Source organism: Fundulus heteroclitus, chromosome 4, assembly GCF_011125445.2.
Source record: "Fundulus heteroclitus isolate FHET01 chromosome 4, MU-UCD_Fhet_4.1, whole genome shotgun sequence".
Classification (NCBI taxonomy): Eukaryota; Metazoa; Chordata; class Actinopteri; order Cyprinodontiformes; family Fundulidae; genus Fundulus; species Fundulus heteroclitus.
This window is the reverse complement of record NC_046364.1, coordinates 26,881,225-26,907,309: the sequence shown is the minus strand read 5'-3', so window position 1 is coordinate 26,907,309 and position 26,085 is coordinate 26,881,225. Positions and strand designations below refer to the sequence as shown.

Genomic DNA, 26,085 nt, shown 5'->3' with positions numbered 1-26,085 from the left:
CTAATACATTTAATCCAATCGTGAAATTGTGTCCATGTAAACATAGTGAAAGATTTCACATTAAAACATTTTTGTAAGAGTATTTCTTTTTTAAACCTGCAAAGCATAAAATAGCTGAACGAGAACATCCTTCTCGCCCCTCAACACTAAGCAAACACAGCGATTATGACGAGAACTATAGAGTATATGGTGAGAGTACTTGTAAACTAGGAGTGATGGGTCTAATTGAATACATCCAGCATTTCCCTCACTTCTTTCTTTTGCCTACTCCTCTAATACTAAGAGGTGCTCAGCTCGGAGCTCTGCTATTTTCTCCTTTAAAATCCTCCACACATGCTCTCCAGCTTGTCAGTCTCAACCTTCCAAAGTCCCACGCCACATTTAATATATTAAGTGAGCAAGGGGGTTGAGGTAACGTGAGTAATACAACGTGAGGAGCGATGTTCGCAAGCAGACGTGGCGTGTACAGCACTGTTTGAATAATGTAATGCTTCATGTTTGATAATGCATGGCTATAGATAGGTCTGCACTGCAGCCAAGTATTGATTGTGTTAAGCACACCTGGAGCACAGCAAATGGTGTGGATATATATCAGCTTTATAATGTACTGTACTTGAGTAACCAGATACCTTGTCTGATTAGAGACACCTCAGGGCCACTGATGCTGCTAATGACATTTATTGATAAAGGCAATTTTCAGGGCCAGCTTGCTGAGGCGGGGTTTAATACCACCGACAAGTGACACAAATCTGTGCTTGTGCGAGTCCTCCCATCTTTGTCTATATCTGTTAGGAGTCAAAGTGCAAGGAGATCCGCACGTATTGTCCCCTTTATTTGCCTCCTCCGGGCATACTAATGAAGAAGCGGTCACTCCAGACGTGCAACGCGTGCCCTACAACAGTTCCCGCAGATTCAGGGGAGAATTTCGATATTAATGATTTATGTCATATTTGCATACAAACCTAATGCAAACCCACTCAAGATAATCACATTTTTCCAGGTCTGAATTGAGTTTTACAGACGTCTGCGCCACCCCCACCTTTTTTTCCACCCACCATGTAACAGTGGAATGTGTGTCTCTTCTTCTTCAAGCTGCGTGTGACCCCCCCCCCAACACGAGGGGTTTACAAGTGGACACATAAAGAAGGACTGTAATAGTGCATTTTACTGAGACAAGTGTGCCTATTATTTCCCTTCCAGCCACCCAACAGTAGCGTATGAACCAGGACTGGCAGAAACAGGCGTGATAATAGCACACACTGACAGTGGGTCAATGAGGCTGGTAAAAATGGGATTTTATCCTGAAAACACAATATCCATGCCTTATGCTTTTGTTTCAGCACATTTCATATATTTTGATTATCAATAATGATTTTATTTTTTTTTTGCTTTGTTTTAAAATATTTCTATGGAATAAATACAGGGATTACAATCACATTTAGCTGTAGATTTGTCTCAATGTCATTGTGAGACTATAGAAAACAACTATATATATTTTACTGTAGTGTAAAAATTTGCTGGAAATTCCAAATCCAACATTTCTAATTGTGAAAGGCGCTACCTTCTTCGAGTTTCTAGCTTCTACATTAAAGCAGGTGTGAAATTTAGGACATTTTGATATAAAACCTTCCTCTTTTTAAGCTTAGTTATAGTCATGGTACTGAACATTTTTGGTGCCTGTAAATACAGAGTTTGTGTTCTTGTTGCAACATTTTCAGTTCTCTTTGTTTCATACATTAAGAAAAACATTTGTGATTTCAATAATTCCCATGAAATCCGGTAGCTGGCTCCTGGGAGCCGGTGATCCAGTCAGTCAACTTAAAGCTCACCACCAGCACTCGTTTTCTACTTTTATAGAGACACTCAACAACTAGCAACCACTGTAAAAAATAGAGAGGGGGGGGGGGGTAAAAATACTTTTTTTCTTTAGTCTCAAGGACCAGCTATAACCTTAGCAGAATCATGAAAGATGACAGTTCATTTTTCACAGGGTCATAGATCGACGAATCTTATAAAGTAATGGGCTTTTGGGAGCCGGCTTTATGAGGGCTAAGATGGTTAAGAGACATGTGGAGGAGATGGCACAGGGAACTGAGGTCCTGCTCTGACTCATGCAGGGTTATTCCCCCCATGCTGAGGAGCAGGAGGGAGGAACTGCACTCCCCGTAATATAAACGTGTAATAAAGATTAATCTGTTGCTAGTCGCCAGGCTGATAGCTTCTAAACCTGCTAGAAATAAGGCTAAAATCACTTCAGAGCCAATCTTGAGATGTTTAGTGAGTGTTTGGGACTTCTTTGTGGGTGTCAGCAAAGCACAAAAGGTTTATGCATTTGCGTGCTTTGGGTTTATGTGTGTGCAGTGCGGATACAATTTAATCAACCTTAAAAAAAAGTGTTTTATGCATTTATAGGTTATTCTTTGGAATCTTTTGAGTCTGTAATCCTATTTTTAGTTTGTGTGTGTGCTCTCCTGCTTAACTATGCCTTGAGGTGTCAAACTTGCTCACCGGTTCCGTCAGACCTCTTCATGCCACCTGTGATTGCTCCGCCACTTCCACCTCCCAGGCCATTGAATGTAGGGGTGGTGTCGTTGCTGTAGGCTCTGAGAACCGACAGCATGGTCATTTGCTGCTCTAGGTGGGTCTGCTGGTCAGTCTTCAAAAGTCCTGATGCACCTTCAGGAGACAGGAGTCCCAGGCCCTGCTGCCACTGCTTGTCCAGGGCCAAAGTTTGGTTCTGGGCTTGGGGAACCACAGAAAGTGGTTTCATGGTAGTGGAGGATGGTGGTAGACCAACACCGCTCCGTAGAGTAAGAGATGGGTCATCTTGCAGCTGTTTAGCATGAGTCTGGCTGTGGTCTGAAGCTGGACTGCCTTCGTCCTCTCTCTCCAAGTCCATCTGTTCATCATCATCTCTTTCCTCCTCTTCTTCAGCCACTCTACCGTCATCTTCTTCTTCCTCAGAGTTATTCTGTAGGTGTTGTCTCTTGGGGGTGTTTGAAGGGGTCTCACATGTGCTGTGCTCGCCAGCTTTTGCAAGTTCTTCATCGGATCCAAGGCGGTCAAACTCAGTATCTCCACAGGAACCCTTTTCACCAATCTGGTCATCCACAGCTGACGGTGTTCCTCCGATGATCTGATTATGCAGCTCCAGTCCCTGCTCTGCTATATAACCTTGAAGGCCTGGATTGACTCTTGAAGATCCGTCATATAAGCCACCAAACCTCCTGAAGAAATCACTCTGGAAGGGATTGTATGGTTGGTCAATGTGGTTGTTCCACACTCCCTGGATTTTCTCCCCATCTCTGTCTCCTTCTTTATCTAGAGCCAAAGCAGAGGTCTTGATATTGGAAGCATGAATGGTTGGGTTGGTGGGAACACCTTCTTGCTGAATCTCCTTGCCAGTATCAGACCGCTGCATTTGGGCTTTACCCAGATGGTTGGCCTGTAGGTGTAGAGCCATGAGCTCCAAAGAGGAAGTGGAGAAAGAGCAGAACAGGCAGCCATGCCAAGCTATATTATCATGAACAGTGACTGAGGAGCCAGGCAGAGATCCAGGTCCAGACTCAGGCCGTACTGATACAGAGAGATCAAGAGGTTCATATTGGGACCCAGGTTTACCGGGCTCTGAACGCTTCTTGGCTTCTGATTTATCATCTTTATCCTGTTCAGTTGATACTACTCGTTTGGCTTTGGGCTCACCATTATCATGGTAGCGCTGGGCTGGGAGTTGGACAGGGCTCTGGTTGTCATTAACATCTTTCTTCATAGAGCTCAGGACAAAATTATCCATGAAAGCTTGGAGAGAACCTTGAAAGTGGACTCCATTCCCTATCATACTTTGGTAAGCTCTGCTCAGATCGGAGAAGCTAGCAGCGCTATCAGTTGCTGAAACAATTGGGGAATGGCCATCAGCAGTCTTCAGGTTCTCAGAAGAAGGGGCTGAATCAAAACGCCGTTCCCCACGATCTCGGTCATGTGGAGATATTATGCCAGCTGATGTCCACTGATGTGGCAGCAGTGGACCAGCTCTGAAGTCCAGATTGGCTGGCATGCCCTTGAAAACATTACGGAGCACGTCTGGTCGGGCAAAGATCCCACTACCTGCTTTTACAGGATCTTCTTTATGGTCTGAAGATGTGTTGTGACCAGAGGATGAGCCCGATGTGTTGGAGCCATTTTGACGTTCACGATGGTGGCGTTCGAGGTGGTACTTCAGACTGGCAGACTGGGTGCCAGCATAGTCACAATGGGGGCATCGGTAGGGTTTCTCTCCTGAGAAGCCAAGAAAGAGACAGAGAGAGAGAGAGAGAGAGATGAGGAAAACAGTGAATAATTAACCTGCTTATTACATTAACTCTGTATCAAAATCTATTTATTGGAGCAGGGAAAGTGGACCCTAGGGTCATGTAACCTCCCTCAACAAAGAAAATTAGGTCAAATTAGCTCACCAAAAAGATATGCCTTTCATTAACCACTAAGAGAAAGGATATTAGTTCATATTACAAATTTCAGTTCTAGGTCCTGGAAAAAAAAAACAGATGGCTTCAGAAAGTAGAGCAAGGAAAAGTTCAAGAAATACATAATAAATAATACAGCATAGAACAAAATAAAGCTACAACTAGGACAATGAACCAGAGAAGGCTCTCAATCAACATATCCCTCTTTTATCTTCCGGTCACAGGCCCAGGGCCACTTGATGCCCATATTCCATGTGTTAATGTACTTGTATTAGGACAGGAGCAGGGCTGCGGAGTAGGCCAGCAAACATGGGCTGATCAAGCTTCACTAAGTAAGCTAGAACTCATATCAGCACCAAGACAAAAAATTCACAATTTGGTGCTCTCAGTCCACTAGTAGAGATAGAATTTTCAACTGAGAGCCAAACTGTTGATGATATCTCCTTTTTAAAGGGTGTGGTTGAATCTATATTCATAGGAAAATGCGTGTGTGTGTGTGTGTGTGTGTGTGTGTGTGTGTGTGTGTGTGTGTGTGTGTGTGTGTGCGATTGGAGTGGGGTCATTGCCCCTGTTCATTGGCTATGTTTTGTCTCAGGCGTGTGCCTTGGCAGCGAGAGTGTAATTTCTCGGACATTCCCCATTCCCAGATTCTCTTTGGGGGGGCCGGAGGGGAGGGGGGGGGGGCTTAGAGTATAACAACCCCAGCCACACGGCAGTCAATCGAGTCAGAATACAAACTAGGCTACACTGCTATGTAAAAGTAATCGACATACTGGGGCAGTTTGCGGGCAACACATGCGTACCACATGTCTGTTTGGAGCCTGCTGATAAAGAACAATGCGATTCACTACAGAGGATACAGATAAAAGTGATTTTTATTACAGTAAAAGACGGGAGAATCTGTTCTGTAACATCTACATGTGTTTATTTATGCCTCACATCCATATTCATGGATATTCCTGATGATGGTTTAACACCAGCATTATTCTGCCTGAAGTAGATCTTCTATAGGAATGATACTTATGTTGAAATAGAACACATCCTGCTAGCAATTATAATAGGCTTGGTTTCTGAGCCAGATTTGGATTCATTAAACAATGAACAAAGAGGGAAAAAATGCTAAGCTTGATTTTTTTTTTTTTTTTTGAAACACATACATATAAAAAGTTGCCAGAGTGGAATTTCTGTAAGAAGGATAACAATAACTGTGTGTAGAGGCATGCAGATTGGTGGAAAAAATAAATAAAAGGGAATCAGAGGGTTGTAGGGTTTTTATGCACAGTCTTTATATATATTTAGACTATATGCCAATAAAATATTTAGATTATACGCACGGAAAACATTTCATAGAGGGGAAAAAAAGCATTGTTACGCAAGGCTGGTTTGAATGATTTAAGTCGGGCTGTGTAGTAAATCATGGATATAATTAGCAAATGGCATACTGCTCAAGTAATTTATCATTATTTAGAGGGCACCATTCCAGAAAAAGACTCTGTGATCTGCAGACCTACTGCAGAGTTCTCAAATAAAGGGCCACAAACACCAACTCAATAGAATATTGATACAGGAGAGAAAAAGAATAGGGGGCTCTACAAAAGAAAATTGAAGGTGGAACTGCTGAGGAGTGTAAAAAGAAAGAATAAGAGAAAAAAAGCTAAGAAAAGAGAAAGAGAGCATGCAGAGAGACAGATAACCCTGACTGGAGAAAGAAAGACAATGATTTGATATCTTTTCTCTTACAGCAGAGTGTCTGTGAAGCATAGAGTATATTTAAAATAAACCATACGAGATGAGCTTTTAACCCAATAAGTGCTTCTCCTGTGAGCTGCCGAACAGAGGCTCAGTGCTGATTTAATAAGGAAACGTCCCTGATGCAAATGATCATTCTCAATTCCTCTAACTGGACAAAATGATATTCTAAGAGCCAAATTAGACAGAAATTAGACTGATAAGATTTTTTCCCCCATCCTCTGTTTTTTCTTCCCTAATAAGACATTCTTAATGTTTAAGGGGAAAATAAAGATTGATTTGAACTAACAATGTACAGATGCTATCAAAAGTGTACATACCCCTGTTAAAATACACCACGAAAACACATATAAACACATTTTTTTTTGTTTTTTATTTATTTTACCTTTAATGGGACATGCATTCTGCACAGTTAAACTGAAAAGACAAGTACGCTAAAGAGAAAATATGTAAAAAAATAAAATAAATAAAAAGCTGCGATAACATGGCTAAAAATGTGTGTGATCCTGAGACTAATACTTTCAATTATGCCCTATTAAATCCAGCCTGAACATTTATTTGTCTTGGGTACAGCCCTAAGATCAATTCTAGCAATTCTGATTTACCTGAAACAAAGTCCAGCTGCATTAGTTGGATTTTCTTGACATTTGCACATATGCATCCTTGATGTTTGAAAGTTTAAAATGATCCGGTAGTACAAAAGTATAATCCAAAACATTATATAAGAATTATATAAATTCATAGCTAATTGAAGGAAATCTAGAAAAACAGGGAAACTAACAGGCTGGATGCAAACTTATCAAGTTGGCAGGAGTGTGAATGAAACGATGAATGAGCTGCAGGAGATTCCTCTTAGTACTGGTAATGTTTTACATGTTCAAACACTTTCTCTCATTTGCTATATATGTAGATTAGGCAGTAAAGTTGAAAGACAGAAGTATTTTCTTCAAAAGAAAACATCTAGACCTCAGCAAACATCCCCAAAACTTTGTGGGTTCTCCTTCTGTCCAGACCAAGGAGTTAGATTTCAAGCCAGAAACCTTTTCTTTCTAACAAAACTAGACTTGGCTTAAATCTTCCCCAAAACCTTGTAGGAGAAGGTGTTGTGACCTGATGAAACCAAAATTTTAAGCTCGGCCACAATTTCAAAAGGTGACGGAAAAGTAACACAGCACGTCACGAAATGAACGTGATATCCAGAGTGAAACATGTTGGTGGCAGCTTTATCCTATGGGGGAACCTTTCCACCCATGGAAATAGACTTTTCCTCAAAGTGGATGACATTAGGTTCTAGTTCTAAGACAGAACATCCTTCTGTTCTAAGACAGAAGGATGAGGATGGATTTTAATAGACCATCCATCAAATGACTTCTTCCCAGCAGTGGGAGATTGCCTTGCATTCCTATAGATTTGTAGAACATTTGTAGGTGATGAGAGTACTCCTAGAATTTTATTATTTTAATGCAGAGTTCTAATAATATGGTGGTTAAAAAGGATTTGTTTGACTTTTTTAAATCTTTCTTAATTTGTCCCTCTAGCAGATGTTTAAAAGCGCTGTGTGCACGTTTCCATGCGCTGTGTCTGAAGTAAGAACGACAAACCTCCAAGATTTTACACGTGACCCCGTCTATCTGATGCTTACAGGGAAAGGCCAGCTGAAAGCATCACCAAATGTTCAGAGTGATCCGTTTCTGTCCGTTTTCCATTAAACCTAAGCATTTAAATATCTGGAGCAAGTGAAACAGATGACTCGTGCATTTTTTTCTTCTCCTTGTGTTTATGGACGTGTGTGAGCACCATTTGGAATGTGTGTGAACACATGTTTATGCATGCGTGTAAGCCAGAGCCCGTGCGTGTATGTGTGTGCGTATGTGTGTGTAGGTGTGTGTGTGTGTATGTGTGTATGTGTAGACGTGCGTGTGTGTTTGTGTCTTAGAGAGCCATTTGGACTGGCTAAGACATCTGCTCCATCATACGTCAGGGGCCTGGTGTGACATCTGGGGAATATACTGTATCCTGCCTTGCAACATTACACACAATTTACTGCTAAAGGTCATTATGTACCCGTTAATCCACTTTTAATTGATATCAGCCAAACAGCACAACTTCCCAGGCACATGACAGATCATTGTTGCATCAAAGCCAGGAAGCTGCTTCACTATAGTTAAAAATAGATTAGTAAACTTGGTGCTATTGTTAGTTGCTAGCTTGTTGGACTGTTTTTACATATTTGATGTCTAAATAGTTAATAATAGGAGTGTGTACATATAAAACAATAATTTTTTGGCTTTGACTTGAACGGTTTTATGGCTAGACATTTCCCTGATTGCAGTGTGGAGATCTGGTGACTTGTTTTCGCTCAAGGTTGTAAGCAGAGGGAACCACAAGGATAAATACTCTAAAAATGTAGGGACTATAGTTGTTTCTGGTATCAAGCTTTTGAAAAGCTTCGTCGTAAAAACTATAAAAACTTTCCGTCAGACTTTCCAAGGTTTACAGTCCTTTAAATGGTGAATGCTGGACTGACTGAGTTTTCTCTACTTAGATGTATCATAGAGTACTGCCCCACCCTCACCTGTTTCTGTCATTCAGATGGAAATAAGGCTACTACACTGTTCTTTTTCTCAAAATAAATACATGCTTTGAATATATTTCCAGTTGCAGTAGTGATACTTGTATTACTCTATAAAGAGCAGATTAAGTAAAGATTTTAATATTTTGTGCAATTAACATAAACATAAGGTTTATAAGTATATTAAACCTGTTATCTTGTTTCTTTTCTGCAGTAGTAACATGTTTAACTTTTCTGGAAAACAAAAATAACATATATATATATATATATATATATATATATATATATATATATATATATATATATATATTATATATATATATATATATTATATATATATATATATATAAAGGGTTTTCTGTAAATACCAAAACCCTGTATAACCATGGTCATTTTACTCAAGGTTATTGTGTCACGTGGATATGCTACCTGGTCATGCTTTACCATGGAGGGGAAATTAAAATGGCGTAACAGACAGCACAGACTGGAACAGGATTTACAGTTCAGCTAGAACGACGGTAAAAAATGAGTTTCACGTGTGGAAACGTAGGAGGAAGAAATGCTTTTCACAGTATTTCTCATTAAGGTGGATAAAGGGAACCCAAGCAACACCAATGAAAATATGCACCTTCTTTTTTACACTTTAGTACTCTTAATGTGAGTCATTTGAATGTGGACATGTATGAAAGTCAAAAGAGAACTAACGAAGTAGTGTGAATGTGGTGGAAAATGTGGTTTCCTTGCTTTAGTTAGCCAAAACATTGCTCATATTCCAATAATGTCACAACAGAAACTGAGTTTGTTGAATATTAAAATCCACCCATTTACTGTTTATTGTTCAAATAAATCCTATAATGTTAGCATCCTTGTCTTTTAGTAGTTAGTGGTAATCTGGCAGTGTTTCTAATACTGCCAGGACTAACTGTTCAATTATTAAGGAGGGAAAAATCACACCATAAAGGGATGCTATATGCACAGGGGAACTTTGGATATTAAGTGTGATCTACAGGGCAATAATAAATCTTGCACTCCGAGTGTATTAAAGACACTGAAGAGATTAGAAAAGGATAAAAAGAGGTAAATGCGCCGAAGAAAAAAAACAGTTTCGGGAGAGAGATAATCGAAGGGAGAAGGGACAGGAGGAGAGGGAGGGGGCCCAAAGGAGTGAGAGGAATAGAGACGGAGATCACAGGTCCCTCTTGATTCATCCTGATTACAAGGTTAGGTTAAGGTTAAATGACACGGGCAAGTCATGCTTCTTCTCTCCCTCTGTCTCCATTTCTTTCTCTCCCCCTCTGCTCATTTAAAGCAAGCAGGGACTCTTATTGGCTATGTGCTTCGGCCTGAAGTTATGTGAAGCTATTGTCAGGAGCGAGGTCTTTTTTTTTTTTTTATATATTTTTTTTTTTACACACAGCTGCTTACTGCTAAATAGTGCCTTGTCCAGAAGGGGACAATCTGGGCCTCTAATTGCTGTCACTGAAGCCTAGATTCATTATGTGACTTTCCCATTAAAATGTGAGCATTAATTTGTATAATGAAATATCACCCTCTGCAGTGTGTTCATTAGCTCTGGCCCCACACTGTAGTGCCACAGTCGCACAATGTTAGCTACCTAGAAAACTGTGGTTAATTTTGCTAATGGATATTTTCCCACTCAATGTTCAAGAGGAAATTAATACTGTAACATTAGCTCTTTAACTTTTTGAGGAATTTAAATTCACTCTATTCCTTTCAAGTCGGTGTTAGTCGCTCATTAATCTCCGCATTGCACTGCACAATGCCGCCTCGGCCAGCTCGGTAAGCAACTCTATTGTGTCAGTCACTTTGCATTAGGCTAACGAGAGCTCGGCTGTCATCTGTGAATTTCCTCGCATTGTCACCGGAGCGCGGCGCAGATCTTCAGCCGCTGCAGAAGTCATCTTGTGCTGATAATGGAGCTGCTCCGATTAGCGTAAAGGAATGATTTAAAGGCCACATATTGGGGATGCATCAAGCATTCCTATTTTTTTTTTTCCTCCTCATGTGTGGAAGAGACCCTGTTAAAACTGTGCTTAAACAGGCCCATATCCAAGGATACATTCCTTATGAAAAGACAACATCCTCACTAAACTTTCCAAGTTTTGCACCGGAGGCTCCAGACTTTTCTGTTGTTTCACTATATGATTATACTTGGAAAAAAAATGGATGAAAAATATACAGTGGGTGAAATCAGATCGGCCTAGCAGTGCATTTCCTTAAATGTTTAGCAAAACATAAAGGCCAAGGTGGAGGTCTGCACTTCCTTCATGATAAAATATGGCCCTCAGGGGTATTCTTACTGCAGCATACTACTCAAAGCAGACATAACTCAGCTCTCTAACCTAAGAGATATCAAATGCCTCCCAAAGTCATCACCGGCTACTGTGATGTTGCTGGGAAAGCACAGCCTGGTTGTGCTATTTAACTTAAGAAATCTAATTTTGTAAGTGTTACTGGGTGTGTTAGCATGTTACCGATTGAAGATTTTCCTGCAGCCTCAGATCAATATGTGCTTTTATAGAGGAAACAAAAGGGGGGCTCAGTATTATTTCAGCACTCAGAGAGGCAACGAGGAAATACAAGCATATAAGAGTAGACTTTCAGAAGTGCCGAAGAGGATTTACAATTAGGTTCAGTTTCATCTTAGTTTAACTTTAGTTTAACTAATGATATGTTAATGATAAACCATTTTTGACACACTAAGACTGCTGGACAATAGAAAACTAGACAATGAGAAATGGTTCCACCTCTAATGTGACATTTATCACACATGGTTCAATTGAAAAAATTTTTTTTAGGATAAACACATACAAAAACTGTACATATCAGAAAACTGTGTGAAAACAATCTGTGCTTTAACTTTGGCATTTAGTCTTTATGGCTTCATACATGTGGATTATAGCAGTATAGGCTGACCAACCAGAAATAAAGTTCAGCTGTCTTTGTGGGACTTCACTGACATTTGCTTGCTTGAATCCTTTAGCTAAAGCCATTGATTGCTGAGTGGTTACAGAAGATGAAACAGATCTGATGGTACAAAGGTATCAGACAGGAGAAGGTTGTCAAAAAATCCCTAACATTATTCATAAACCGGAAAGACAGTCATCAATCACTGACAATACGGCACAATAGTAGCATCAAAAAACCCGATTATACCCCCTACATTAAAAGAAGACTAATTGGAAAGTGGTCAAGAGGCTTCCGAGAAGTTAGAAGGAACCCTGAAGGAGCAGCGAGAATTTAATCAATCCCCTTCATTCCCTATCTGTCTATACTAAGAAAACATCAGGGCCTACCTAAAATCTGCCAAACCTTGTGGGAAAATACATGATAGCTTTAATGAAATCAGACTTGATCATTGGACCACTATTCCTAAATAGATTTTTGGATTACTGATACAATCATCAGACGAATGTAGCAGGGTGAGCTTCATGATTTCAAAGTAGGAAGTGGGATTTTAGTCATTAAAGCAAAGTACAAATTAAGTGTCAGTTTTAACAAAAAGTTGAGAATTAAGAAATCTTAAATTTTTCATTTAAAAAAAACAATTTAGAATGGCTTAAAAATGGAAGGAAAAAAAAGTTAATCCCCCTGAAGGGGACTGTGGACAAGAGGTATACTCCCAATCCGATGGATTGGCTCAGAAAAGTCGCCAAATCTCTTCAAATCAAAACCTTGGATGCTGATACTAAAAAAAGATTCAATGCTTGAATCAAATCAAAACCTTTATCTACTAAATATTATTTTAAGGCTGTGCGTTCTTACAAACTTTACAGTATATATTTTATATTATACTATTATATATATATTTTTTTTCTATTTTCATTTTAGATATCCCCCAAATTTATGGAGCCCCCTTGGGGACATGGAAATTTTTTTTACTTTATTTTGCATTCCCTTGAAAAGTATTGTATTCTCTCACAATACTTTTGCGTTCCCTCGCGAAAGGTTTTGTGTTCTCTCGCAATAACCTAGTAGACGATTCATGGGGCAAATTGAATACTAAAAGTGTTTCTGCTACAATATAAAGTTCAATTTAAAGTTGCAAATACCTTTAAAGAGCCTCAGTGAAAAATGTGTTTATACGTTCTTAACTCTTATGTGCAGAAAACCGATTTGAAAATCGATCTATTAACATAAATCATGTTTGTTTTTGTATGGTTGAGATGGGACTGCACATGAAAAAGGCCCTTTATTAGCCAGACTACCAGCACAAAAAAGACACAAAACTGTCAGATGACTTTATTACACAGTGAAAATGACAAAAAAATAGTCCAAATAGCTTGAATGTATTTTTTCTTTCTTTCTTTTTTTCTTTCTTTATTTCTTACAGAAAGTTTATATTGGTCTTAGAATGGAAAGAGATGAAACGGCCACGTTTAACCTGTTTTGCTTTTGCATTTTGCATATAAGCTTGTGGTGCATTTGTATCCTAAAGAAAGTATATAAAACTTCACATAATTCACTATATTAACTATATAAAATACATGGACAAACCTTATAAAACCCACATATTGTAGCAGTATTCAATATACCGCATGAGCCATTTATTAGGTTATTGCGAGAGAACGCAAAACATTTTGTGAGAGAACGCAAAAGTATTGTGAGAGAATACAAAATAAAACTTCCCATGTCCCCCCGGGGGCTTCATACACCTGATTTGTTTTTCATTTGATTTCACAAAACATATATGTCCCAATACAGGAGGATATGTTTTCAAAAAATTATGAAGTAGTTTATTTTTTGTTAAAACAAAAACCAGATGTTTTAACAGCAGTGTGAACATTTTGAGAATCCAATATAAATTTCCATTACAAGGATTGAGTTGAACTCTTAACCTTATTAATCGTATTTAGGTGATCCAGGTAAGCTGTACGTAAGGATCTTAATGTGTTGCTCAATACTGCTTTGACCAGGCAAATGTAGGTTACTTAGTTCTCTCCACGTAAATGGGCCAACCTGTAAAGGCCCAGCAGGATGGTCAGGGTAACTTTATTCACTCTTTATTTTCAAGATTACCTGATCTTTGAACTCACTGAACTCTTTGGACAAAAGTTAAAGAAAAAATCTGTTGTTTTATCCCCTTAATGTATTTATTGAAATTGAGACTCTTTGCGGTTTGAACTTTTGAGTTCAATGTGACAGGTAAATTATAATGGCCTTTTAGCCATTTATTTCCAAAATGCTAGCAGTAATTTCTGCATCTTATCCCATATTTACATCATCTTTGGCTGACACAACAGGGCTGGGGTTATACCTTAAATATTCACAATATGAACAATATTAATCTTCTGGTCCTTAACTATAAATTGAATTGAAAAAATCTAATCTGTAATTCCTTTTTGTGCCAACGGGAGACATTAGAGAAGGACAGCCTGATAAATGTAGTTATAGAAACTTGAATGCAAACATTACTTATTATCTCTTTAAAAATTGATTTTGTTTTGTATAGAAAAACTGTAAATATTTCAATATATCGAATTTAAATGTATTTTAATGTACTGGAAGGTATAGTCAAACTAGCGTCACATGGTGATATCTGCAGCAACCTAAATCTATCTATCCAATATGTGGGAACTGTAGTAGAAAGACGTTCCATGACTAATCCTAACTGTGGCCCAATCATTCTCAAAATCTAGAAGTACAGCCATTACTGAAGCATTCACACCCCTATTGATTTTTCATGTTGAAACTTTATTTCAACTTTATTTTGATAAACTAACACAGTGGTGCCTTACTGAGGAATTTTCCAACCTAGAATATTAAAAACCTGGAGAGCATTATTATTCATCCCACTTTAGTCAATGCGTTTTAGAACCACATTTTATTACACTTCCTGCTGCAAGTTCTTTGTGTTGTCTTGAAATCTTTGTCAAGTCTTTAGAAACGTAAGTACACGTGAATATGCATTGATCTAAATCAGAGCTAAATTGTTGTTTCAGCATCATTGCTCAGATAGAAGGTGAACCTCAACCTTGCTCTCATGTCTTCTGCAGCGTCAGTTGTCCACCGCACACCAGCAATGGGACCATTAATCTCTTTCTTTAAAAAAAAATTATTCTTGCCTCTACAAAGTAAAGGTTCAGTACAAGACTAATGATGGTCCTGTCAAAACCTTCTCCTACTTGAGCTGCGAGCCCCTGTAGCTCCTCCAGCGGTATCGTGGTCCTCTTGGCTACTTTTCTGATCAATGTTCCCCAACGGGTCAGTTTATGTGGGCCAACGTGTTTTAACACTTTGCAGTTGTGTCATAATCTCTCTACTTTCAAAGCAGAATCCACTTGGACTGTGGTTCTAGCTCAGATAGTGATCAAAATATTAGAACCTTCCGTAGAGTTAGAGCCCCGGGTAGTGTCCACCGTCCAAGTGATTACCCTGAATTCAGACATAACTACCCGGAGTCAACCAGGGTTACCAAGATGTAGCTGAGACCTAGCTTGTAAAGGCAAAGAGGTGGTACACACACCACAACACTCCCAAATATGGAAAGTGTGTCTCATACACTTTAAAAGGTAAAGAGAGTTTAAGGGTGTAAGATTGAAGTTGGTGGAGGACACCGTGCAGTCGTTCTGGAAATTAGAACCTAATGAAATGATGAGCAGAAACGTGAAAACAAGCTAAATAAGAACTCTCTTGAGAAGGGATGCTGTTACTGGTTGTGAGCTGTTTGTTTTTTTCAGTTAAGACGAACCCTAACCCAACTGCAAACAACATATATTACTAAGGACGACGAGAATGAACACCACCCAACATTCCTCCTTCCTTCCTCCCTTCCCTCCTTCCTTCCTTTGTGATCATTATCAATGATTGCTGTGTTCTCATTTGCAAAATATGAAATTGATTCATTTGCATCATATCCATCATATAACAGAGAGTCCAATATGTGATTAGGCCAATATTCAGAACCCAATATGCCAATCTAACCCCAGAAGAAATGTCAGTACAAACAGTAAAATACATTTTGCATAAACTACAATAAATGTTAAATTTTTGAATCCATGCCTGTGTGAGGGACATGATGTTAAATGCACTAACCTGTGTGTATCCGCAGATGGACTTTGAGATGGTGGGAGGTGCGGAAGGACTTGCCGCAGTAGGGGCAGTCTTTGGAGGACGATCCGACGCTTCGCTCCCTGATCTGGGATGGAGGCGGCTGTAGGCTCACCGGTACCTTCCCCGAGTCTTCCCCAACATCTGGAGCAAACACGGAGACAACACAGGGAGGGGGAGAGATGAATGGACGACGTGCTGAGTGCCACTTCACACCAGTCATCCTCACATCACAACACGTTTTTTTTTTTGTTTTTTTTGTCTTTGTCTGCTGCTTGTCTGTCATTGTCCCTCCTTTACCGTGCTGAACGTGCAGACAGAGCACAAACACATCAAACAGGTCCACGAGCCGAGCTACGTTCCTCCCCGACAGAACGCTGACAGTTCATAAACTTTTCAGGTTCTATAGAAACACCTTGGCTCTGAGATACACCCCGCTTTAACCCACACCCCCAACGCCGACACCACCCCTTCTCTTCCAGTGTTGTTCCTCCTTTTTTCCCCCAACCCTCGCTATCATAATCAGTCCTATTAAGCATATGCTAAGTGGCAAAGAGAATTAAAACTGCTAAATAAGGCAGACAGAGAGAAAGCAGAATGAAAGGGAGAGAGAGTGATTTGGCTTTGTCAGCATCGCAGGATCTCCTTGCATCTCTTCCTGCGACCTGATTTTGACAGGAAGCTGTCAGAGATATGATAGGGTGATAACAGTTTTGACCCAGCCCTCCGCCACTTCCTCCGCTTGCCAAAAAAAACAAAAAAAAAAAAAACGATGATGCACAGTTTAGTGCAACAGCAGTCTGTTATCAACACAATCAGCCCCCGAATAGGAATCTAAAAGATGAGTGACGACAACCTGGGAATGTGTTGACAGCAGCATAATCTGAGGTGAGGGTGTCACCGTCAGATTGTACACACTGGCCTTGTGCTGATGATTAGGAGTCTGTGATGTGCTGAATTTTCATGGCGGGGAAGAACAAAAAACACTTAAAAGAGAAACTGGAAAACATACAAATGTGTTGTTGACATATTTTTTTTTTTTTTTTTTTTTGTCCTGAAACTGTAAAATTAGACATTTCTGCTCAAGTTTTAATAGGTTGTGATGGAAGCCATTGTACATCTACCAACTGTAAGTAACAAATTAGAGATTTTATAGAAAAGTTAACTATGAAGTGCTATAGTGATTTATTTTTGTTTGTTTGTGAGTTATTTGTCGATCCATCCAATGTGTCCAAACAATGTACAGCACTTTGGTCGTTTGTGCTAAAAGTGCTCTATAAATAAACCTTCTATGGTATCTGAGAACTGAGGACCAGAATGTCATCCCTCTCACAAAAGCGCTACTTTAAGGCTTAAGCTATACACATTTTATGTTAACAATGAGGCCGCTTGCTTAAAGGAGAAACAGATTTTGTGCTTGCAAGAAACAAAGCAAGAAACCATAAAAAATAATCAGTGGCGCATTACAGATTTGGTAAAAAAAAAAAAAAAATCATTTTTTTTAATGCCCTGTATTTTTTAAGTGTCACAATCAAAAGGTATGAAATAAATGTTAAGAAAAATATATAATTCACTTTAACATTGTTTCTTTTTCTCAATCTTTTTGTCTTGTTTTTGGTTTGTTTGATTTTGTATTTGGCTGTTTTTCCTCTAAATGTTTCATTTTTATTTTATTCTATTCTACTCTTTTTTTATTCTATTCCTGTCATTCATTTTTCTTTTTTTTTTCTTAATTAAAAAGAATTTTGTTTGGCTGGACGAAACTTCTTCTCCGCCATGCAAAGGTTTTCATAATTTTGGAAAGCAGTTTCCATATGTAGCTGTCGTCTATTTTCAGAAAATGTGACTTTATGAGTCATATTTCACAGAAGTCAGCAGTTAAGGGGTGAATGGGAAATAACTCAAAATAGGCTGTAATACAACATTTTCATAAAGTCGTAAAAAGTTAACTTAAATAAAAAATGGGATTTGAACATTTTTATGACTATTTTATATATAATTCATTAATCTATTTAAATACATTTAGATGCAATGGTTTAAGTACCCAGGTATGATATGGAATTTTTACATGATGAAGAAGTGATGAGGAGGAGCAAGAGAGGGGTTTTACTTTTAAACAAAGAGAGAAAAGCAATTATGAAAGAATATATCACCTTAAATCAGGAGACAACTTTTCAGAGACATCTAATTTATCACAATTCATAAAAAATACAGAGTACGGCTTATTTTTGTTTCCATTTGTTTTTCTTTTCTTATTTTCCCCCTTGAAGTAAAAGTTTTTCTGGCCTTTGTGTTCACAAAAATGGTCGACGACAAACTTTCAATCTACGCTGAGGCTTTCAATACAGCAAGTGTGACAAACTAAGCACACATTCAGTGCAGCAATGAAATGTATTTATTTCCACATCTGGTCAAGGATTTGGGGAAAAAGTAAGGGAAAGCCAACAGAACCAGAAAGGAAAGAAAAAGAAAATAAAGATAAAAATTCAACACAATGAGAAGCATTTTTTTTAACAGACCCACACACTTTTCTTTTGTGGTGCTCCCCATCCCCTTTTCACCCTTGTCTATCGCAGAGTCAAATAAGGTATACAGAATAGAAAGAGCCAAGTCAGCAAGTCTTCTTTTCCCACTGACACTAAACACACAGCCCCATCCACCAGGCCCGCCGTCATCCGCCACGCCGCTTATCGCCGCTGAAAGTGAAAGGCGGCCTATATATAAATGTGTGACAATGCATGGATACTAAATACCAGCTGCTTCTGTTTGGCTTGGTGTGGCTTATTTGTGTACAATGAACAGACTGTAAAAGCACGTGTAAAAGAACGGATTTTGATTCAAATCTTATAATCAGGGGAGGTTTGGAGCATGTCCGTTATTTCCAGCTTGGTGGAAACTGCAAATGTGGCTTGTGTGAGATTTTCAAATCTAAAGTTCATAAATGATTGATTTGTTATGATGATTGCTTGATTTTTAAACTGATCAACCAAATGGCATGTTGGTTAACATATATTTAAGCAAATTCACCTAAAAACTGATGTGCTGGTATAAGTGGATATCAGCTCTGTGTTAATCATAATCCACTGCCTAAAAGATTGGAAATGTGAGTGAAATGTCCTGGCACTGTGCTAAATTGATTCATAGCTCATCTGGAAGACCAGGGCTGCTTTGTGTCATTTTGCAATTCTGAGTTTAAGTGAACAAAAATCACATTCGAGGTAACTCTAGGCACCATTCTCGGTCCACATTTGTTTTACATCTATATGGCGCTCTACCTGAGATTCTGCAGTACTAAAACACATTGTCCCATATCGATGCTTCTGAGACACGACTTTACACTTCTGTGTAATCACAGCGTTTCTAAGGGGAGGCAGGCTGATAGCCTGAGATAAATAAATGTTGTTGGCTCCATTAAATAAAGGATAAAATCATTGATGTTTACTCCAGCCTTCTCATAAAGGCCAGTTTATTATTATAATCACCTGACTATTTCATTTAAATTTGGGGGGAAAAAAGTGTGATATTTGGTATAATTGTTTCTTTTTTCATGTACTTATCTTTATGTTTATTTCTGCATTTTGTGATGCAAATACACTTGACATGCAAAAGAATTGTATCAACCATATTTGGAGTTCACACTGTATTGGAATATATCAAAATATTTGAAATAGGATCATTTTTTTCTATCACTAGGCATCTTCACTTAGACACATTCAGAACAGCGGCTGGACATAAAAAAAAATAAAAAAAAATTAAATAAAAACAAATACAATTCCCCCCAGTGCTGGGTCCAGGACTCGACCATACTGTAGCCATAGACGCCTCTCATAAACATATTTTGAGTGGTCTACTGTACAGATCCCTTTTTGGCAACAGTTCCCAGCATCATGTAACAGACACCGGCCCACCTGCCCATCCCAGATGGGGTTTAAAATTAAAAAATCCAAAACACAGATTAGAAGCAGGGCGCACACTGGACCACACACACAAGCGCGCGCACGCACGGACACACACACACATACACACACGCGCACGCACGCACACACACGAATACGCATCTCTCTCCATTTCTGTCACAAACACACAGACGAGCATGTCCTTGTGTGTCAGGGTTAATAGTGCTCCTGTAAGAGGAAGACACACTACTGAGAGGATGAGAGTGTGCTCTCCTGGCATATAACAGCCCTTCAATAATAAATGAGCTTCACACATAACCACACACCGACACACACGCACACGCAGCCCAACACACACTCACACTAAGAGAGGAAAAAAAGTACGACACAACTTCGGGTGCGCTCCCCTCTCATTAATGTGTGTGAGTGTGTGAGCGTGTGTGAGTGTGTGAGCGTGTGTGTGTGTGTGAGCGTGCACGCGGACGTGTCGCCGCGGGACTGTGAACGCCCATCATTCCTGGGCGGCAAGCCGGCCGTCCGGCATGCGCGTCTTTAATCAGTTGACTGATCCGTAGCTTTAACGTGGCCGTTCCAATTACTGTAAAAGTCATCGTGCTCCATATAACCACAAATATTGACACTTTATTGCACAACACTTTTATGACATTTTGAAGGTCACACTGTATATTAGGCATCATCTTTCACAGCGGGGTGTGTGATGCAGCGAGAGAAAGCGTCAAATCTGTTGACACCCAGCTGTAACTACTCTCTGATTATTGATTTTCACTTGCTTTTTTCCCCCCCTTTATTTATGCAAAGGTTTGCTGCAGGAGACACAACATTACAGTCACAAGCGAGGTGGGCCTGCTACTGCTATTCTGTAATAGTACATTTCACACTTTGGAAAACCTCACACCCTTTACTTCTTTTCACCTTTTTTGGGGAATTTTAAAGTTAAAATAGATCAAAGGTTGTGTGAATTTGGTAAAAAATTCAAAGAGACTTATTAACAGCATAAATTCCCGCAGCACAGATGAACAATTAGACTAAACATGTAATTGTTTTTCTTTCTTTTTTTTAAAGTGTAGGATCTATAAAGTCTCCCTCATCCAAATCTCTCTCAAATTTCCAAATGTCAAAACCTCCTGCTGGGTAGCTCTGTTCTGTGTGTCGGCCAAGCCTTTTTTAAGCCTAAGCTTCTACAAAAGATCACGTCTCAATAAAAAATTGAAATAATAAAGAATATATTTAAATTTAATATTGAAGCCACTATGACTTTTCTTGTAAAAAAAAAAAAAAAAAAAAAAAAAAAAAAAACTGCAACCCATTGAACGAGTTTTTATTTATTATCTATAAAGCGCTTTCTTGCCTCTACCCCAGGAAGAAGAAAAAGGGAAAAAAAAAAAAAAATTACATGACAAGTGCCAAACTGTGAATGTGCTAGTACAAGAGTAGCGCAGAGGGGAACAAAAAAGGAAAAAAAAAATATACATGTATAATTCAGCTGTATCTGATCTGAGACCAGCTCCTCTCCCCTCTGTCTTTACCAGTGTCACGGCGTCGTAATGGAACATGCCAGAACAAAGGCTCTGAGATCAGATTGGAGCAGAGTTGAGCAGGCCATCTGGGAGGCAGGCTGACTATCAGTCACTCTGCCTGCTGTCTGCTGCACTCACACTCGTGAACACACACTTTCCTCTCTGACTAACTGGGCTAGGAGCTGGAGCGCCAAAACACGCGTGTGAACGTGCGCTCCTGTGTGCGCAGGACACCTCGCTCCCCGCTGACCTTGCGTCGCTGGGATCTCAGAGGCATCGCCGTCACACGAGGCGTCCTCGGCAGCTGACTGACTGACACATACGGAAACCGACACGGATCTTCACGTGTTCCTGTGGGTAGGGCGTGCTGCCTCCTCCTTCTTTCCGGCGGCCACACCCAGTTCCCCATTAACAGAAGAGATGAAGAAAAAAAAAAAAAAAAAAGACATCAACAACACTGTGTGCACACACGGTGCCAGGGGTGCAGGTTGGTCGGCGGTGGCCAATGGCGGGGTGGGGTTGCCAGTTCCTTAATGGTGCTCTTTCAATCACACTTTGCACTCTAAACACTCTGTGGTTTTGATTAGCGTGATATCACTTTCAGGAAATAAAACAGGGGGGTAAAAAGCACATCAGTCATAAAAACACAAGATGTTTTTGCTTTTTGCTCGGCCATTATTCTAATGTGTCACATGACTCCGGTCGGAGCCCATTGCCTTTCTCTGCAGCCAAATAAGTGATTGGGGGGTGGGATGGGGGGGGGGGGGGGGTAGCGTGTGTGTGTGTGTGTGTGTGTGTGTGTGTGTGTGTGTGTGTGTGTGCATGGTGGAGGGGTGGCGGAAACAGTTTGAAAAGGGGAAAAGATATTAAGAGAGATTGGGCGAGCAGGGGGGTGCTGGGGGAGAGAGAAAGAGTAAAACGTGATGACATCATTTGAAAGGCATTAGGCTTTTAAAAATGTGCCCGGGGGGACTTGATTTCCTTACAGCAGAGCAACAAAACACCATCCGGCCTGATGCCTGCTTGTGCTCCTTCTCTCTCTCTCTCTCTCTCCTACACACACAAACACACACACACACACACACCTCCCAGCACCCCTTCCCTTCATTCTGTTTCTTTTTTTTTTTTTTTTTTTTTTTTTTGATTTGGACCGGTGCCATCTTTGTGAGCGTCTGGTTCATGCGAGTTAATCAATTTGAGGTTTAGTTACACTGCTGATGCTAGCATTCCAGCCACTGCGAGAACATAATCTGAACTTGCAGAATTTATTAACCAAACACCAATTATCATTAAACACCGCTGCATTATCCCCCTTCCTTTTACCACCTGACAAGGACTACTAAATGAAATTTTAGATTAAAGTTACTCGGCGTTTGATTTATGGGCATCGAGGAGGCCCTAATGCGAGGGGCTCCATAATGTGCAGATGCAACTTTATTTATTTAATTATTTAATTTTATTTATTTATTTATTCTGCATAGGGACACTCCAGGGATTAAATGCGTCTCAGAGGTATTACGGCAACCAGTTCTAAATGAAGAACAGCAGCATGAAAAAAAGAGGGTGGGGGGGTGGGGGGGGTAGGACCACAAAAGAGCATTTGTGCTCTAAATTATACGTAGCCTCACCTCATACTTGTTGTTTCCTCACTGACCATCCCTGGCAGCAGGAGTAAAACCAAGTAAAACATGAGAGCCAAAAAAAAAATAAAGAAAGAAACAAAAAAAAAATAGGAAAAAAAATTAAATAAGGCGAACGCCAGTTTTTGTTTACCCCGCAATGTTTGTGAGATTAAAACAGCAGCAGAATGTGTTTCATATAAGGCGGTGGGGTAAACAGGGGCACCAGATGTTCTTTGATGTTAATAATGGCATTTATTATTAATATTAATTAGACCGCATTCAGCAATACATTTGGGCCATTTCCAAGTCAATTAAGCAAAATGGCATTCGGGAGATGTTGAAACGACATTTTAAGGCAGGTGTTCGGCGGTCCCCTAATAAAACATTTTTCCGGCTCCTGAAAAACAGCCCATTTCCAAGGCAGATTTCTTTTTTTTTTTATTATTATTTATTTTATTTTCTCTTTGTTTACTCTTCGGCAGCATTTCTCCCTTCTCTCGTGAATGCAACACTTGCAGCTGTATCTCAAAAACAACATATTGAAGGTCGCTGCTAGATGCAGAATGCATTATCTAATTAAGGCACATAATATCTGATGATTCCGATGTACACACAAGGAGGGGGCGAGTCTGTGTGCGACGGCGCAACGGAGATGAGAGTAAAAGGATTCCAGAAGAATTAGGCGCTTTAAGTTGAGTTCTTAAGACAAAACCAAATAAATTCACCTTAAATAAGTCTTTTATTTTTTTCAGAACTTCTTAATGGTTCAGTCTGTGCAGCTAAGCAAGCCTAGCTAATGTGCAGAGTTTTATCATTACTCATAAACACCAGTTCTACCAAATCTAATTAGACAACACAAGCCAGAGGCCTCACACCGGGGGACGTCTTTTCTTCCTGAGCAAAAATAATCCTTGGCTATACGGCTAAAAAAACACACCAAAGCTCCATTCAGTTTCATCTAGACCTCTGAATAGGTTCCTGCCACACCTCTCAGATTGTGTGCTTACGCCGGTGTGTGCGCTCAGCCCCGCTTTTGGCAGCAGGCCCCACTTTTTTTTCTTTTTTTTTTTTTTTTTTTTAACTGGTGGAGGCAGCAGCCTTACAATGGTACATTAACAATCTGTGCGTTCATTTATCAGTGTGTGCGATTTGGACTCTCCGTTCATGGCGCACTGCACTTTTCATGGCTGAAAATTAATGAACAAGCCTCCCCTCGCAACAAACATGCACCTGTGCTGCAGAGATGCTAATCACAAACATTTATATTTATTAGTGAACACCCGCGCTAAAGGCTGCAGTTGTAAAGGGGGGGGGGGGGGGGGGAAGCGGATGGTTGTGAAAAAAAGAAACAGGGATATCAGTTCTTTTTTTTTTTTTGCTTTAAATGGATCATACAGGGCAAAGTTATAAAGATGCATTTGCTTTTTTTGGGTTTTAAAAGAATGTTGCACGCAGGATTATTCCGAACGTGGTCTCCGAAGGGCCCTGGAACCTGGCGGATTTGTGGAGAGAGCCTTTTTTTTTCTCTCTTTTTCAATATATTTGTTTTCTCTCCACTCCACTGTTGCCACTTCTCTCTTCACCCACCACCAACCCCCGGCCGACAGAAGGTGGCTCTCTCCTTCAGTTAAAGGGCTATGCCTCTGCCCAGCTAGGAGAAGAGGAATGGTGCCATAAGTTTCTCCCTGGCACTGGCCCACCTTTGTTTTCTACCCCTCCTCAAGTCTGTTTCAGGCTTCAAAGAGCATTGGAAACACACACACACACACACACACACACACACACACACACAGACATAGAAACGTCTGAGGGAGCACTGATGTCTCACTAACTTTATCATTCTAGCAGGGTGATCATAGCCCCGTTGAGAGGCTGTGGATGATGCTTGAGGGTCTGTGAACGTTTGAGTGCTGGTGAGCCCCTTACTTATTTCTATGTGTGTACTGTCCACCACTGCTTGCATGTATGCATGAGAGCAAAAGAAGGCAGATGGGGACAGAGGTAGGTGTCTTTAGGACATGAAGACAAAAGCAATTACTAATGTGTTTGCACACACACACACACACACACACACACACACACAGAGTTGGCGTTGTGCACGTGTGTGTGTGTAATGCTATAATAATCAGGGTGTATATTCATCATGTCCCATCTCAGTCTGTGTTGGCAGGAAGTGGTGTGGTTACCATTAGTGAAGGATGACTAGGTTGCTGCCTCGCTTACCAGGGTACGGCTGGATTGCTGTTTGTAGGGCAGTGCCAGGAAAGCAGAGGAAAGCATTAGGCACGAGAAGAGTAAAAAGAGTAAAGGGAAAGAGCAAATGGAAGGGAAAGGGCATCAGGCAGCAAGGTAGGAGCTTTCAGAAGATGTATGGAGACGTAGCATTGTTAAACAAAGGGAAAAATTAAAAAAAAAATAGAAGTGCATAGAAGGCTCTCTGAATATTAGACAAAAAAGGTTAAGGAATAGGAACCTGAACATTTATCATACCTAAATATGACAACAACCCTGTTGCACTGTCTCTTTAACGCTGAATAAAACAGAACTCCTCCCTTAGCAGCCATTGATTTCCTATTCATTCCTGAGCGTGCTAACTCAACAGCAAGCACAATAGGCCAATCATCAAACTCAGCTACAGTCCCACCATTTCTATCCCACCCTTAATCCATCTGGCACTGGTCAGGGTCTATACTGTACAGGGCATCAATGCTCTGTACACCGCAGCCATTAGTGGTGTTACTCTCGGTCAATGAAAATGAATCAATTAGGCCTCATTAAGGATGCATATTAAGGTAGAGTAATTATCTGGTGAGGGATGTAGCTACAGTAATCGATAGCTCGGGAGCATAAATGCACTCTTAAAGACATATATTACGACAGGAGATGGACACTTTTTACAAGGTCTCTTTGGAAAGGGAATTCCACGGTGGGTAAATCTGTGTCATGGATACACACTGTGTGATTGTTTGTGTGTGAGTCAGACAGGCTGCAGCCCGGTCCGGCTGTAAATCCACAGACCTAGGACGTGTCCTGTTTCCTCTGCTATGAGCTTGCCCGCTGTCTCGGAAAATGAAGCAAGATGATTTATGTTGTTGCTGAAAGCATCCCACACTGGTGTGTACGGCTCAATCCCCAACAACTCACACCCTTTGAAGCACGCTCCTGATAAGTGTACAA

The 26,085-nt window shown here is 40.1% G+C and overlaps 1 protein-coding gene across 6 annotated transcripts in view; it reads right to left on the bottom strand.

Annotated features, from left to right (window-relative positions):
* znf536 (zinc finger protein 536) overlaps positions 1-26,085 on the bottom strand; it is a 229,810-nt gene that overhangs the window by 47,186 nt on the left and 156,539 nt on the right. For all 6 annotated transcript variants that reach the window (XM_036136301.1, XM_036136299.1, XM_021315959.2 and 3 more), the window contains 2 exons: positions 15,838-15,996; positions 2,509-4,275 (listed from right to left, as the gene is read on the bottom strand). In XM_036136301.1, the coding sequence (XP_035992194.1) occupies positions 2,509-4,275; positions 15,838-15,996 (1,926 nt within the window). The remainder of the gene's footprint in view (positions 1-2,508; positions 4,276-15,837; positions 15,997-26,085) is intronic.